The sequence below is a fragment of the Gorilla gorilla genome, chromosome 8 (assembly GCF_029281585.2).
Source record: "Gorilla gorilla gorilla isolate KB3781 chromosome 8, NHGRI_mGorGor1-v2.1_pri, whole genome shotgun sequence".
Lineage (NCBI taxonomy): Eukaryota > Metazoa > Chordata > Mammalia > Primates > Hominidae > Gorilla > Gorilla gorilla.
Genome location: NC_073232.2, coordinates 13,833,261 through 13,848,912, shown reverse-complemented (window position 1 = coordinate 13,848,912; position 15,652 = coordinate 13,833,261). Strand labels below are relative to the sequence as shown.

General features: G+C 38.9%; 1 protein-coding gene and 1 long non-coding RNA gene across 4 annotated transcripts in view; one reads left to right on the top strand and one right to left on the bottom strand.

The window, feature by feature from the left end:
• The window catches only part of LOC129525179 (uncharacterized), a 74,973-nt gene that overhangs the window by 40,483 nt on the left and 18,838 nt on the right, over positions 1-15,652 (bottom strand). For all 3 annotated transcript variants that reach the window (XR_010135144.1, XR_010135145.1, XR_010135146.1), the window contains one exon: positions 9,324-9,417. This is a non-coding gene — a long non-coding RNA (uncharacterized lncRNA). The remainder of the gene's footprint in view (positions 1-9,323; positions 9,418-15,652) is intronic.
• Positions 2,204-6,670, top strand: LOC101144502 (aldo-keto reductase family 1 member C15-like). The gene is made up of 5 exons (XM_063709791.1): positions 2,204-2,267; positions 4,023-4,123; positions 5,085-5,194; positions 5,847-6,012; positions 6,596-6,670. The coding sequence occupies exons 1-5, from the start codon at positions 2,204-2,206 to the stop codon at positions 6,668-6,670; spliced, it is 516 nt and encodes a 171-aa protein (XP_063565861.1).

The following is a 15,652-nucleotide window of genomic DNA, read 5'->3' as shown; positions in this document are numbered from 1 at the left end:
ATGCCATTTATATTAGCACCATACAAAGAAACATTTTGGTATAAATCTAACAAAGTGGGCTGGGTGCAGTGGCTCATGCCTGTAATCCCAGCACTTTGGGAGACTGAGGCAGGCAGATCCCTTCAGGTCAGGAGTTCAAGACCAGCTTGGCCAACATGGTGAAACCCCATTTCTACTAAAACTACAAAAATTAGCTGAGCATAGTGGCACGTACTTATAATCCCAGCTACTCAGGAGGCTGAGGCAGGAGAATCGCTTGAACCCAGGAAGCAGAGGTTGCAGTGAGCCGAGATCATGCCACTGCACTCCAGCCTGAGCAATAGAGCAAGACTCTTTCTCAAAACAAAACAAAAAACCAAAGTATGGACAAGATCTATATGAGGAAAACTTCAAAACGCTGAAGAAGAAATCAAAGAAGATTTAAATAAATGAAGAGATACTATATTTAAATGTGTAGGAAGATTCTATATGAAGGTGTAAGTTCTTTACAATTTGACCTATAGATTCAATGCAATCCCAGTGAAATTACCAGTAAGTTATTTTTGGGAATACCAATGATCTAATCTTAAAGTTCACACTGAAAATTAAGAAACCAAGAATAGCCAAAACAATACTGAAGAACAAACTCAGATAACTAAAACTACCCATCTTTAAGAGATACTATAAAGACAGTGTGGTATTGGTGAAAGAACAGACAAATAGATCAACGGGACAGAACAGAGAGAGCCCAGAAATAGGCCCACACAGATACAGTCATCTGATCTTGACAAAGGAGCAAAGCAATTCAATGGAGAAAATAACCTTTTTGACAAATGATGCTGGAAATACTGGACATCCACATTCAAACATTTTAAAAAGGAATTAGACACAGACTTTCCCTCCTTCATGAAAATTAACTCAAAATGGATCACAGACCTAAATGTAAAATACAAAACTATAAAACTCCTAGAATATATAAATGAAAAACTAGAAAACCTTGGGTATGGTGATACAGTACCAAGGGCATGATCCAAGAAAGAAAGAATGGATAAGCTGGATTTCATTAAAGTTAACAAATTCTGCTTTGTGAAAGACACTGCCAAGAGAATGAGGAGACAAACCATTTATGGGAGAAAATATTTGCAAAACATATATCTGATAAAAAATTGATTTCCAAATTATACAAAGAAATCTTAAGACTCAAGGTTAAGAAACCATAAACAACCCAATGTAGAAATGAGCAAAAGATCTGAACAGTTTAACAAAGATATACAGATGGCAAATAATCCAATAAAGTTGCTAAACATCATATATCACTAGACAATCATAAATTAATTACTGCACACTTATTAGAATGGGCAAACTCCAAAACACTGACAACACCAACCACTGGTGAGAATATAGGGAAACTGAAACTCTTCTTAATTGCTGGTGAAAATGATGTAGGAGTTTTCTTTTTGGTCACTTTACAAGTCAAAGATCCCCAGCTGGTGACGCCCCACCTGGGCCTCACTCGGCCATGCTGGTGTGCCCTAGCTTGCCTATTTTATAGCTTGTACCTGTGTTTGGTGGTTCTTGAGCTCTTGTACCGCACCCAGGAAGAATAAGAATATGCTGGCCATCGAAGGGTGTGGAGGGAGGAGAAGAATTTCATTAAGCGAGGAAAATGGCTTTCAGCAGAGACGGGATGCAGTGTTGGTCCCCCTACCCAAAGGCAGGAAAGCCCCCCATGTGGCTGGGTCTGGGGCTTTTATGGACTCAGAAGGGGGAGTGCATGCTGATTGGTTTGTGAGTATGCAAAAAAGGTTAAAGTGAAGATACCACTCAAAGTGGACATGACAGTGTAGAAAACCAATTAGGAAAGGCTAGGTATATGTAAAATAGGTGAAGGATGGGATCAATCACAGGAAAGTGCGACAAACAGGAAGACAAGTTCTCAATCTGGTTCGAGGATTTAACTTGTAGTTTGGCTTTCAAGCTTTAAACTGTGCTGGGGTTGGAGGTGGGGTTTCACTGGGGACTCACCCCTATCTGCCTAGGCATTTGGCTGCATCCTGCCACTCTCAAAAATACAAAATGATACAGCCACTTTGGAAGACAGTTTGGCAATTTCTTACAAAACTATACATACTTTCACCACGTGATCCAGCAGTCAGCAGTCATGCTTTCTGACATTTGCCTAAATGAGTTGAAAACATATGCCCACACATAAACCTGCCCAAGGATGCTTATAGAAGATTTATTCATCGTTGCCAAAACTTTGAAGCAACCAATCTATCCTTCAGCAGGTAAATGGATAAGCTGTGCTACATCCAAACAATGGAATACTATTCAGCACAAAAAATAAATGGAGCTATCAAGCCATAGAGAAACCTTAAATACACATTACTAAGTAAAAGAAGCCAATCTAGAAAGGCTACATACTATCTAATCCAAACTCTATAACATTCTGGAAAATGCAAAACAATGGATACAGTAAAAAGATCAGTGGTTGTCAGGTCAGGGGTTGGGGGAGAAATGGATGAGTAGGTGGAGCACAGGGGATTTTTAGGGGTGTGTAATTATTATTTCATAGACTCTGTAACGGTGATTATCCATTTATCGAGACCCGTAGAACGTTACCACAAATAATATTCCCTAATGTAAACTATGGACTTTACTTAATAATAATGTATCAATATTGGCTGGTCAATTATAAGAAATATACCACATTATTGTAAGATAATAATTGGGGCGATTGGGGAGAGAGGTATGGAGGTATATATGAGAACTCTGCATTTTTTTTCTCATTTTTTTCTGTAAACCTAAAACTGCTCAAAATAAAAGATCAGTGGATTCCAGGGACTCAGGGAGAGGGAAGGAGGAATGAAAAGGTAAAATACAGAGGTTTTAGGGCAGTGAAACCATATTGTATGATCTAGTAGTGGTGGATACATGTTGCAATGGTTAATATTGAGTGTCAACCTGACTGGATTATAGGATGCAAAGTATTGTTTCTGGGTGTGTCTGTGAGGGTGTTGCCAAAGGAGATTAACACTTGAGTCAATGGACTGGGAAAGTCAGACCCCCCCTCAATCTGAGTGGGCACCATCTAATCAGCTGCCAGCATGGCCAGAACAAAAGCAGGCAGAGAAAAATGGAAGGACTAGAATGTGCTGAGTCTTCTGGCCTCCATCCTTCTCATGTGCTGGATGCTTCCTGGTGTCAAACATCAGACTCCAGGTTCTTCAGCTTTGGGACTCTTGGACCTATACCAGTGGGTTGTCAGGGGTTCTCAGGCCTTCGGCCACAGACTGAAGGCTGCACTATCGGCTTCCCTACTTTTGAGTTTTTGGGACTCAGACTGGCTTCCTTGCTTCTCAGCTTGCAGACGGCCTATTGTGGGACTTCACCTTGTGATCGTGTGAGTCAATGCTCCTTAATAAGCTCCCCTTACATATACATCTATCCTATGAGTTCTGTCCCTCTAGAGAACCCTGACTAATACACATGACATACATTTGTCAAAACCCATAGAATGTACAATGGAGAGTGAACGCTGTGATAATGTATCAATATTGGTTCATCAATTGTAGCAAATGTTTCACACTAATACAACTTAAATAAGAGGAGAGAGTAGGGGTAAGGGTGGGTGGGAGAGGTGATATGGTGAACTCTCTGTGCTTTCTGATCAATGTTTCTCTTAACTTAAAACTGCTCTAAAAATTGTCTGCTAATTGTATTTTTTAAAGTACACTTGCCCCTTTTGTCTAGTGCTGAGCTGGTCCCTAGACTACCCATCCCGTGGTGAAGGCAATGGTCTTGGCTCACATGTCACCCAGACAAGGGAGCAGAAAAAAAATGGTTAAAATTCAGTGATGGATCCTGGTTTCTGACTTTCCATGTGCATGGAAGTGAGAAAAATGGAAACGTGGGATTATAGTGCCACTAAATACCTTCTGCAGCACAGAAACCTCTCTCACTAGTAATGTGTAAATGTAATAACACCAGTAACTTTTTTTCTGACTGAAAACAAGTAGCAATTTATTTCCCCTTGATAAAAGGGCCAGAAGCCTTTCCAAATCCCTTTCCCCGTGGGACAAGACTGGAGCTTGGGGAAGCGTATGGGCACCATAAATCTGAGTGGGGCCATTTGTTGGGGGAGGTAAGGAGCAAACAAAGATGTCACAATGTCCTGTGCTAGGAAAGAGGAAAACATTCTCATTCCTGCAGCCAAGGAATAACCTGATGAAAAACTGTCTCAAATTGGAGTGATGACTTCTTTGGAGAAATGCTTATGCAAGTTTTTTTTTCCCCCATTTTTCAACTGGGTTATTTGTTTGTTTTTTTTTTTTTGCTATTGCATTGTAGATTTTTACATAGTTTAGATATTAACCCCTTATCCTGTTATTAACAGTATGCATACTTTAAAATATGTTTAAGATAGTTGATCTCATGTCAAGTGTTCTTGCAAAAAAAAAAAAAATCCAAAAACTAAAACCAAAACCACACACAAAAGGACATAAGAAAATGTTTGGAGGTGATGGGTGTGTTTAATGCATCGTTTGCAGTGATGGTATCACAGGTATATGCACATGCCCAAATCCATCCAGATGTATCCATTAAGTGTGTGCATGTTTTCATATAACAATTATACATTCATAAAGCCAAAAAATGTTGAGGGATGATTTATTGGATTATCAGGGGTCGCAGCAATGAACAAAATGGGAATACTCCTTAAAAATAAAGAATACTGAGATTAAATAACTAAGAAAGGCAGAAATTGCTGCTTGCTATACGTCAACAATAAATGAGCAAGAACCAAAGATGTCACCATGGTTTTCAGTCTGGAAGACTGAAATTCTCTTTTGGCCTTGTGCACAACCTGCCATCTAAGAGCACTGAGTTAATTATTTAATCAATACTGCTATGCCCTCCATGGGCTGTCATCCCAAGTAAAGCCCTTGGGAGCTTCATGCATACAGCTGTGGATGACAGTCATGGCTTGGCCTGTGTTGCTGGTATTCTAAAAGATGTTTGATACCATGCAATGCAGCACTGCATGTCCCTGGTAAGCTTGGTGTCGGTGGTTCTGTAACCTAATTCTCCTGCTTGGCATTCTGCAGGTGGAATATCACCCTTACCTCAACCAAAGCAAATTCCTGGAGTACTGTAAGTCCAAGGACATTGTCATGACTGCATATTCTGCCTTGGGGTCTGACTCAGACAAAGACTGGTAATAATCTTCATAAAGTTATTTTGTTTATTTTTTTTAGATGGGGGTCTCATTCTGTCATCCAGGCTGGAGTGCAGGGGCACAATCACAGCTTGTTGCAGGCTTGACCTTCCAGGCTCAAGTCAGGATCTTCCCTCCTAGACCTCCTAAGTAGCTGGGACTACAGGAGTGCACCACCATGCCTGGCTAATTGTTTATTTTCATTTTTGTAGAGACAGGGTCTCACTACGTTACCCAAGCTAGTCTTGAATTCCTGGGCTCAAGTGATCCTCCCACCTTGGCCTCCCAAAGTGCTGGGATTAGAGGTGTAAGCCACGGTGCCTGGCCTATAAAGTTATTTTAATCATAGATACTGTACCTTCTGAAGTAATCTCTCAATCAGCTGGCAAAATTAAAAATAGACAGCAGGAATAAATTCATCTGTAAACCTTTTACCTAACCCAGACCTACATTATAAGAACTAAATAGAACTGCCACCTTCCATTCCTTTGTCCTTCTTTGGTTATAACAAAAGATGCAAAACAGATATTGAGACAGCCAGAAGGTAATGAGGAAGGTTCTGGAGGATTAGCATCCCTGGCCAAAATAAGCAGCCCGCAAGTAAAATGGATATTCAGCTTCAGACTTGCAGCACCTCTGCCTCTCCTCTCAGGGTGAAAAAAGGCAACCCAGTTCTCCAGGAGGATCCAATACTCAATGCCATTGCTGAAAAGCACAGGCGAACCCCAGCCCAGGTCGCCTTGTGCTACCAGCTGCAGCGCGGGGTGGTGGTCCTGGTGAAGAGCTTCAATGAGAAGAGAATCAAAGAAAACTTCCAGGTACAGGGCATGGTGGTGGCAGCAGGGGATTGACAGAGGCACATCATTTCCCCATGGTATCTGGGTTTTTGCAAAGCTCTCAAGGTGTACTTGGGCAAAGCTTATCTCCTTTTACATTCTATGCATATAAGCATATAAGCACCATATTTCATTGCTTTGTCTCCCCTTGCTGCAAGGGAGAGTGTGATGGTTGGAAAGGACACTAAAGAGAAGGTCAGGAGAGGGTCCTAATCCTGGTTTTTCCCCTGTAGTATGGCGCTGGGTAAGTCATCCCTTGATTTCTATAGCTGTAAAATAAAGGAATTAGATCACGTGAGGTTTGGGCTTAAAATTCTCTAGGATTTCTTTGCTATAATGATGGCTCCCCAATAAAAGTATCTGAGGGAAGATTAACCATGCCAATCTCAACTTTATAAATGGACAAATTCCCATGACATGCCACTGAATGAATCCTTGGTCCATGAAAACTCACTCATAAAATCTACACAAAGTCCTACATGGATTTGTGTGTTTGTGGAGAGGGAAGAAGAGGAACAGCAATTGCCTCAAGGATATTAAATTGATCTTCTCACATTTCTGACAGGTTTTTGACTTCCAGCTGACACCAGAGGACATGAAAACCACAGGTGGCTTGAACAAGAATATACGCTATTTGTAAATGTCTATATAAGTAGCTTGTTTCATTGTTGACACTAGGGAGCAGGACAGTGGGGGAATTCAGTTGATTTCAGTCCACAGAAGGCAGGGTTTGTTGCTTAGGAAAGTTGTTGGAAAACATTTTTTCTTCAGACTTCATATCAGACATTTTTTTTTCTCCAAGGCTCATAGCTCTGCCCAGACAAGAGTGTGAGCAGAACTCAATATAGACGGAAGCTCCCCATTTAAGACTGGGCTCTCCTGGCTCCACACTGCCTCTGTGTGTCCCTCATCACTAGGCTTCCCTCCAATCTACATGCTAATAATTCCATGGTTTCTATCTCTAACCTAGACATTTTTCTTGGTCTCTTGTAGCCCACTGATTTTCTTTTAAATTAAAATTCCCTAGAGATAGTTCTATTTATTCCCACAGTTCAAACTTAATACACTTAAAATTAAAGCCTTCAATGTTTTCTCTATATATACTCTTCATGGTAATACTACACACATCACCATTATGGCACAAACCTCATCCCCTACATCTAAATAACCACCTAGTCTTGTTGATTCTATATTTCAACATTTCTCATGTTTTTTCTAAATTTCAACATTTCTCATGTTTCTCTAATTTCCATCACAAAGCCCACCCCCTCTGATTCAGGTTTTGAACCTGAATCAGCTCTCTTGCAAGGCTGGCCACAGGGGTGGATCTTCAGCTGTGGTTTCTGAACAATGTTCAGAACTTTGCTCAGGTCTGGGGGGGTTTTCAATAGTAAAGAGTAAGCAGGTTCGGAAAATCAAGAAGGAAAAAGGGAACAGGCTGAGTATCAAGCAAATGGAGGTGATAATGAAAATCCAATGGCAGGAAAAAAGTTATTTCCAAAGATAGACTTTTAATGGCCCTTCAAACTTTTAGACTCTATGATTCTCAGAAGGCTGTAGAGAAAAATCTGTAAGCTATTTTTTTTTCTGTTCAGTGACATTTAGTACATATATGTATGTAAACATCTCCAAACACGGGAAGAGCAAGCAATCCAGTAGCTCCTGGACAGACTCCCATCCTCCCCTGCCAACCAGCCCCTTAACTCCCTTGAGGCTAACATGGTCTTTGTCACTGTTAGTTCAGTCACTACAGGAGCCTAAAATTCCTGGTTCCCAAATAGCTCTGTGTACACCACCTCAACATGTTTTCACTGTGCTTTCCGAAACTCCTACTCAACCACTGGCAAAACCGTTTTATCTTTGTTGTCTTCTCTAAATGTTCTTTTCACCTTTTCCCAATAGCTGAAACCCCATTTCTCTTGGTAGCACTGATTCCTGTCAGCCCTCTCCAGTTGGGGCTGTTACCCTTCCCAAGACCTTAGTAGTGCTAAGCCTGAATATTGAGTAGGAACTCTCTTTCTAAAAGCATTCAGCTCTGGACTTTGTGTCATCAGACGAACCCAACACTACCCCTGTCCTTTGCAGTCATCAGGGCTGCATTCCCAGGTCTTCTCTCATCCACCGAAGATTTTAGTTCCTAGTTTTCATCCTCTCCAATAGTAGACCTGTCATAATTTCTTTTGATTTCAACACTACAGAGATAGTCCTTGTAATAGTCTGATCTTTCAGTTTTGTGACTTTCCTCTTCCAATGTGTTTATCCTTCAGTCTAACTCAGCCTATCAACCTAATGGTCTCATTCTAGACCTTGTCATTACGAGTTACTATAACCATGCCTGGATGTCAATTTTAAATTCTTACACTATAGTCATCACCTCCTACATGTCCCGCTCCTTCTCTACATGGCCAACTTCAACAATCCTTTGATTACCACATGAGCTATAATTCACTGACTGTACCACCTTTTCACTGTTACTTGACCCTCTAATGTGCCCTCTGTCCTCCTTTGCCTACTTAAATTATGGGGTCAATCAATATACCAACATCCTTGTAAACACCCTCAACCCTTGCCATTTCTTCTAATGTTCTTTGCTGGTTTCTCCGCATTAGCTTGACCTCTCAGTTTTGGAGTGACTTAGAGCTCAACCTAGACCTCTTCTCCTTTCTCTATCTACTTTAACATCATTGTTGATTTCATCTAGTCTCATGCTTCAAATATCATCTAAATATAGATTCCCCAAATCATATCCAGCCCAGTTCAAGGCTCTGGAGCAAGGTTTGTATATGTGTCTACTTGCCTCTACTTGGATATCTACTATGCATCTCCAACTTATCATGTCTGTAACTGGGCTCATACTGGTATCTGCAATCCCTTCCCCAATACACACAGACACACACACACACACACACACACCCCCCACACTCATACCGATATCTTTATGATGAAGTAACTGGCTCCTGGTAGTGCTCCCTCTTCTGTACTTCAGCCCCAGGCATAGTAGCCACAGTGAACAGGTTAAAAAGGGTGTACACAGGAACTCCTCAATATGTGGGAGACTGCCATCTCACTCAGAGTTGAGACCAAATTCCTTACACAGACCTACAAGGGCCAATAGACACTCCCTCCCTTAACTCTCTGTGTCCCTGTCCTGCTATTCTCCCCACTCTTGACTCCAGTGGAGCACCAGTGACCTCCATGCTGTTCCTGACTGTATTAGTCCATTTTCACACTGCTGATAAAGACATACTCAAGACTGGGCAATTTACAAAAGAAGAGAGGTTTAATGGACTTACAGTTCCAAGTGTCTGGGGAAGTCTCACAATCATGGCAGAAGGCAAGGAGAAACAAGTTGCGTCTGACATGGATGGCAGCAGGCAAAAAGAGAGCCTGTGTAGAGAAACTCCTGTTATTAAAACCATCAGATCTCGTGAGACTCATTCACCATCACAAGAACAGCGCAGGAAAAACCCACCCTCATAATTCAACCACCTCCCACTGGGTTCCTCCGACAACACATGGGAATTGTGGGAGTTACAATTCAAGATGAGATTTGGGTGGGGACACAGCCAAACCACATCACTGACATATGTCAGGCCTGTCTTAGGGCCTTTCCACTGGCCATTCCCCCTGCCTAGAAAGCTCTTTCCCCATAGAGCAGGATTGCTTACTCCTTTACATCCTTCAGGTCTTCACTCATATATCACTCGATGATGCCTTCTCTGTCACTTATCTAAAAATGCAACTCGTCCTAGAAGAGCCTTTCTCTCTATTCTGATTTATTTTTGTCCTTGACACATATCCCTAACTCACACACCATATATTTTACTAGTTTATTTAGCTTATTTTATCTTTATCACATTAGAGTGTTAGATTCCAAGGGCAGGGTTTTTGTTTTGTTTTTGTTCTTAAACTAGTCTCTCCCTGGGTACTCAATACATATTGGTTGAATAAATAACATAATAAAATGATAAATAGGGTAGGGGTAACAGACAGTGGAGATGCAGGCAGGAAGCCCTAACAATAAATATCAGTAATATTAATCAACAATAACTATTCAATGACTTGGCATTTTCTGTGTCAAAAATTATTACTTCATATACAGAAAGAATTTGTATCCCCCTTGCTAAAATGGAAGTACCCCATTGAAGTGACTTCATCTTCTAACCACTGTATCTCTCTCTAGGTATAATATAAAATTTTCTCCCAAGAAAAGTCATAGACAAATCATTTCTGAATGTTTGACATACATTGAACAGTAATAATTTTATCACCTTCCTCATTATCACCTTAAAATATTTATTAACTTTATGTATTAAATCAGACTAAGCATTGTTTTAAAAAAGAGAGAATTTGTTTCCACCCTCCTGGAGGTTCAAAATATAAACACAAATAGTTTATCTCCTCAAGCTGTAGAATGACATATTGCAAAAATGGAATGCACTGGTATATTTGTGAATGTGTGCCCATGTGTGTAGGTATATTTATTTTCCACAGTGTATTCAAAACAGCATCATGCAATAGTATGTTATTATCATAAAACTAGTTGGGTTTGTACTTAACTCACAAAGAAAACTGTGTTAATTGTAGGCTCACACCAGTTTAACAGAAATCTGTCTTTATGAGCCCAGAAACAATGAATTGACTAAGACTTTCCCTTTCCTTTTCAGCTTTTCTCATCACCCAGATTATCCATTTCTTGATGAATATAAAGAAAAGAGTCTGTGGTTGTTCCAGAGTTTATTGATTTGGGTTGAGATGAATAGAGAATATCTCATGGATGGGAAGTTTTCTAGTTTATTCCAGATTGATTAGCCTGCTCAGTCACAAGTTGGCCTAAGACCCCGGATCAGAAAATAAAAGTATCTAAATCTAATTTTCTCTTGATTCCCGCCCCCACCCCACCCCCACAACTGCCAAAATAAAGATGTATTTGAAATAACCTAATCTGCTGCAGCTTTGGCATTTGCTTTTTTGTTTCTTTCCCATCTCACTGAGGCTAAAATGCTGACATCCCTGGAAGGGGTGATCACAATGGATGTGAATCTCTCAAAAAAATGCTAATAATTTGGTATACCTTCAAATTTGCAAAATCTACTTTTTTTTACTTGTTTGTAGTTCTTGAGCATTTTTTCTTTTCTGTGAATTATCCACACTATACAATTATATTAGATATTATAAATGAAGGTAAAACTTCATATATAACACCCAAAATGTCCAGGTTTTAATTTTAAAAGTTACTTATCATACCAAGAACAAGGATGGTCTCAAGTTGAATAAATAAAGATAAGCAACAGATGGTACACCCAGATGATCAAGATATTATAATTATCTGACCAAGATTTTAAAGCAACCATTATAAAAATGTTTCAACAAACAATTATAAACACACTTGCAACAAATGAAAGAACAAAAAGTTTCAACAAAAAATTAGAAAGTTTTAGAAAAGAAATAGAAGACAAATGAATAACCAGATTTGGAAATTTTAGAACTGAAAAACACAATACACAAAATTAAAATTTTAATCAATGGAATCAATAGCATAACATAAGAAATAGAGGAGATAATTATTGATCTGCAAGATAAAGCAATATAAATCATCCAATAGGAGCAACAGGGAGAAAACAGACAGAAGAAAAGGAACAGAGCTTCAAGGACTTGTAGAACTATAACAAAAGACTTAACGTTCATGCCATCAAATCCTGAAAAGAAAGGAAGCAAAGGGTGGGCTGGAAAAGTGCTTAGAGAAATAATGGCTACTTTAATTGCTGAAAGCTTTTCAAATTTAGAAATACACATAAACCTACAGAGTAAGAAGATAAGTGATCTTCAAACAATATAAACCAAAAGAAATGCACACCAAGACACATCATAATTAAATGTATGAAAACTAAAAGAAAAGCTTGTGAAAAAGCAAGAGAAAAATGTCACCTAACCTATAGAAAAAAAAAGAATTCAAATAATTGTGAATTTATCATCAAACAACCATGGAGGCAAGTAACAATAATTTTCAAATGCTGAAAGAAAATAATTTTCAATCCAGAATCTTCAAAAATATCTTTCAAAATAAAAGAGACATCAAGGCATTTGCAGAAGAAGGTAAAATAAAAGATTTTTTTTCCAGAAGACCTAACCTAAAATAACGGCTAAAGTAAGTTCTCTAAACAGAAAGAAAATGGAAAAAAAATAGAACCTTGTAACATCAGGAAGAAAAAAAGAACAAATATGCAAGCAAAACTATGGGTAAACGCAGTAGATTGTTCTTGCCCTCTTGAGTTTTCTAAATGATGTTTGGCAATTGAAACAAAAACTAAATGTCTTATATGGTTTTAAATGGATGTGGTAGAAATACGTAATAAAATTCTATTATAAATGGGGGAGGGTAAAGGAACATGAAGGGAGGTAAGGATTTTGTACTTCTTTCAAAGTGATAAGGTAATGACACCAATACACTGTGATAATTGTGTGTATGTAATGTAATACCAATAGCAACCAATGCTATACAAATAGAAACACCAAAAAATGCTATGTATTAATCAAATTGCATCCAACAGGATCTAACTGGGATTTATAGAACATTCTACCTAACAACAGCACAAAACAGATTCTTTTCAAATTCCCAAATCACATAATCAAGCAGACCATATTCTGGCCATAAAACAAACCACAACATCTAGAAAATAACCAAAATTATAAAAACCTGAACAAATAGAAATTAATTGAAATTATACGGAGTATGTTATCCAACGAAAAATGAATCAAATTAGAAACCAAAAACAGAACACTAACATGAAAGTCAACAAACTCTTGGAAATTAAACAACACACTCCTAAATAATCCATGGGTAAAACAGGAAGTCTTGAGGGAAATAAAAAAGTACATTGAACTGAATGAAAATAAAAACGCAACATATCAAATTGTGTAGAACACAGCTAAAGTAGTGCCAAGAGGAGGTTTTATAGAAAAAAGGGGAAAAGTCTTAAATCAACTATCTAAGCTCTTATCTCAAGAACCTAGAAAAGGTAGAGCAAAATAACCCAAAGCAAGCAGAACTATGGAAATAATAAATAGAGGAGCTGAAATCGATGAAATTGAAAAGAAAAAAACAGAGAAAAAAATGAAGCAAAGAATTGGTTGTTTGAAAAGATAAAGTTCAAGCAAGCTTCTAGCAAGACTGACATAAAAAAAGAGAGAAAATACAGACTACCAACATAAGGAATGCAACAGGGAATTATGCTACAGATCCTGTAGAAATAAACAGGATGGTAATGGGGTACTACAAACAACTCCACACATACACTTCACAAGTTATATAATGGACCAATTCCCCCTGAAAAATACCCAAGCTACCACAACTCACCCAACATAAAATAGATCATTTGAATAGCCCTATTACTAAATTGAGTTTATAATTTTAAAACTCCCAAATAGAAGTCTCCATGTCCAATTTCGCTGGGAATTGCTTATAAATGTTTATAGAAGAATTAACACCAATTCTGTACAATCGCTTCATAAAACAAAAGAGGAGGGAACACTTCCCAGTTCATTTTACAGAGCTAGCATTACCCCAATATGAAAATGAGACAAAAACGGAAAGGAAGAAAGAAATAAAACTAAGAACAATATCTCTCAAAAATATAGATGTGAACATCCTCAACAAAATATTAGCAAATAGAATTTAACAAAATATAAAAAGAATTATACACAAAAACCAAGTATAGCTTATATCAAGGATACAGGGCTGGTTCAATGATCAAAAATCAGTTAATATAATCCATCATACTAAAAAACTAAAGAAGAAAGTCACATGATCATATCAATTGATGCAGTGAAAGTATTTGACAAAATTTAACATCCATCCATAATTAAAACTTTCAGAAAATAGGACTACAGGATAACTTTCTAAACTTGATAAAGAACATCTGCAATAACCTACAGCTAAGCTGAATTCTTTGTCCCTAAGACTGGGAAAAAAGCAAGGATGTCCACTCTCAGCACTCTTTTTAAACACAGTGCTAAAAGTTTTAGCCAATACAGTAAGACAAGAAAAGTAGATAAAAGGCATACATATCACAAGAAAGAAAACTGTTTCCATTTGCAGGTGATGTGACTGACTACATAGAAAATTCCAAGGGCTCATGTCAGCAAGATAAGTGACTAGAGGTTCCTACACTTCTCCCCACCCACAAAAACAGACCAAAGCGATGAAGAAACAACTACATTTTGACCAGAGCAACTAAAGGAGAGCTGTAGAGTCTTTAGATAATGGATGAGAGAAACTCTGTGGAGCAAAGAGACTCAGGATGGCCATATAGAGAAAGGAATAAAACACGCTGCCTCTGCCACTCTGTCATCCAGTCAGGATCAGCTCAGAACCAGGAAGAACTTCTCTCTGTGGGAAAAAAGTAAGCAACAGGAACCCAGAAGCTGGCATTGCCACCAAAGACCGCTGTGGTCTTTGATAGTGGAGAATCTTACAGTATTTATAGGCCTGACCCCAGTTTAGGAAGCTGCCTGGAGTTTATACAGCTGCATTACTCCATAGAAAGAGCCCACATTATTTCCCAAACCCCCAACGATCCAGTCTCCTACTAAGCTGCACCATCTTAAAACTGGAGCCATTATTAGAGTGTGCCTGCTCTGGGGGCAGTATATACATCACAGTGAGGTTTCAAGAGTCACCAAAATAGGAAAGCTGCAAACTTGAAATGCTCCAAGGTTTTCATTACAAAGATAAGAAAGACGGACCCTGAGGACGCTGCCTCTTGCTTTGACAAAGCCCAGACAATGAGTCACATCAAGTAACACATGGCTTGGAAAAGGAAGGAAAAACACTGGAAGGCCAACGCTGTTCTTATCACTGCTATACAGAGCTGAAAGCAATGCTAGAACTGTGGGTTAAAAAGAAACTAGTCAAGTTCTTCAACGGATGAATGGCGTATCTTTGTCATGCAATCCTACTCAGCAATGAAAATAAACTGACTATTGGCACATCCAACACCTTGGCTGAATGGCAAGGTAATTGCGGTGACAGAGGAATGCCGGTCCAAAAAAGTTGTTACATAGTGTGTAATTCCACTTATACTGAATTTGTAAAATAACAAAATTATAGGAATGAAGAACATATTAGTTGCCAGGGGTTAAGGAGGCGGCAGAGGCAGAAGACAGCTGAGTGCAATTAGAAAATGGTGACAGGGAGGGCCCTCATGGTGACGGAAATGTTTTGTACCTTGACTGTGGAGATGGAAACGTGAATGTGTGAAAAATTGTACAACAGTGAACACACACACAGACACCAAGGAATGCAACCAAAACTGGAGAAGTCTAAGACAATATCAATATCAATATCCTGGTTGTGAATCCACCTTTGCAAAATTATGACTGAGACAGTGAAAGAGATCTAACTTAACTGACTCCATCTTGCTTCTAACCTCCAAGTTGTCCTTGTTCATTTCTGAGGGTAGGTTGAACTAACTTTGGGAGTAACTTAGTTTATAGTTTAAACAAAGACGGTAACAGCCCTTTCCCACAGCAGACCTCCTTCTTGCCTGGGGACTAGATTTGCCTTTGTAGGATTAACATTAGCCACAAGATTAGAAATTATGGTTGAGGAGTCATGCAGCTG

What these genes read in the sequence shown, in the direction of transcription:
- LOC101144502 (XM_063709791.1), top strand. Translation starts at nt 2,204, where the DNA reads ATGCTTATAGAAGATTTATTCATCGTTGCCAAAACTTTGAAGCAACCA. An exon ending in GGGGCCATTTGTTGGGGGAG is followed by an intron (nt 4,124 to 5,084) that starts GTAAGGAGCAAA and finishes GGCATTCTGCAG; the next exon opens with GTGGAATATCACCCTTACCT. An exon ending in TCTGACTCAGACAAAGACTG is followed by an intron (nt 5,195 to 5,846) that starts GTAATAATCTTC and finishes CTCTCCTCTCAG; the next exon opens with GGTGAAAAAAGGCAACCCAG.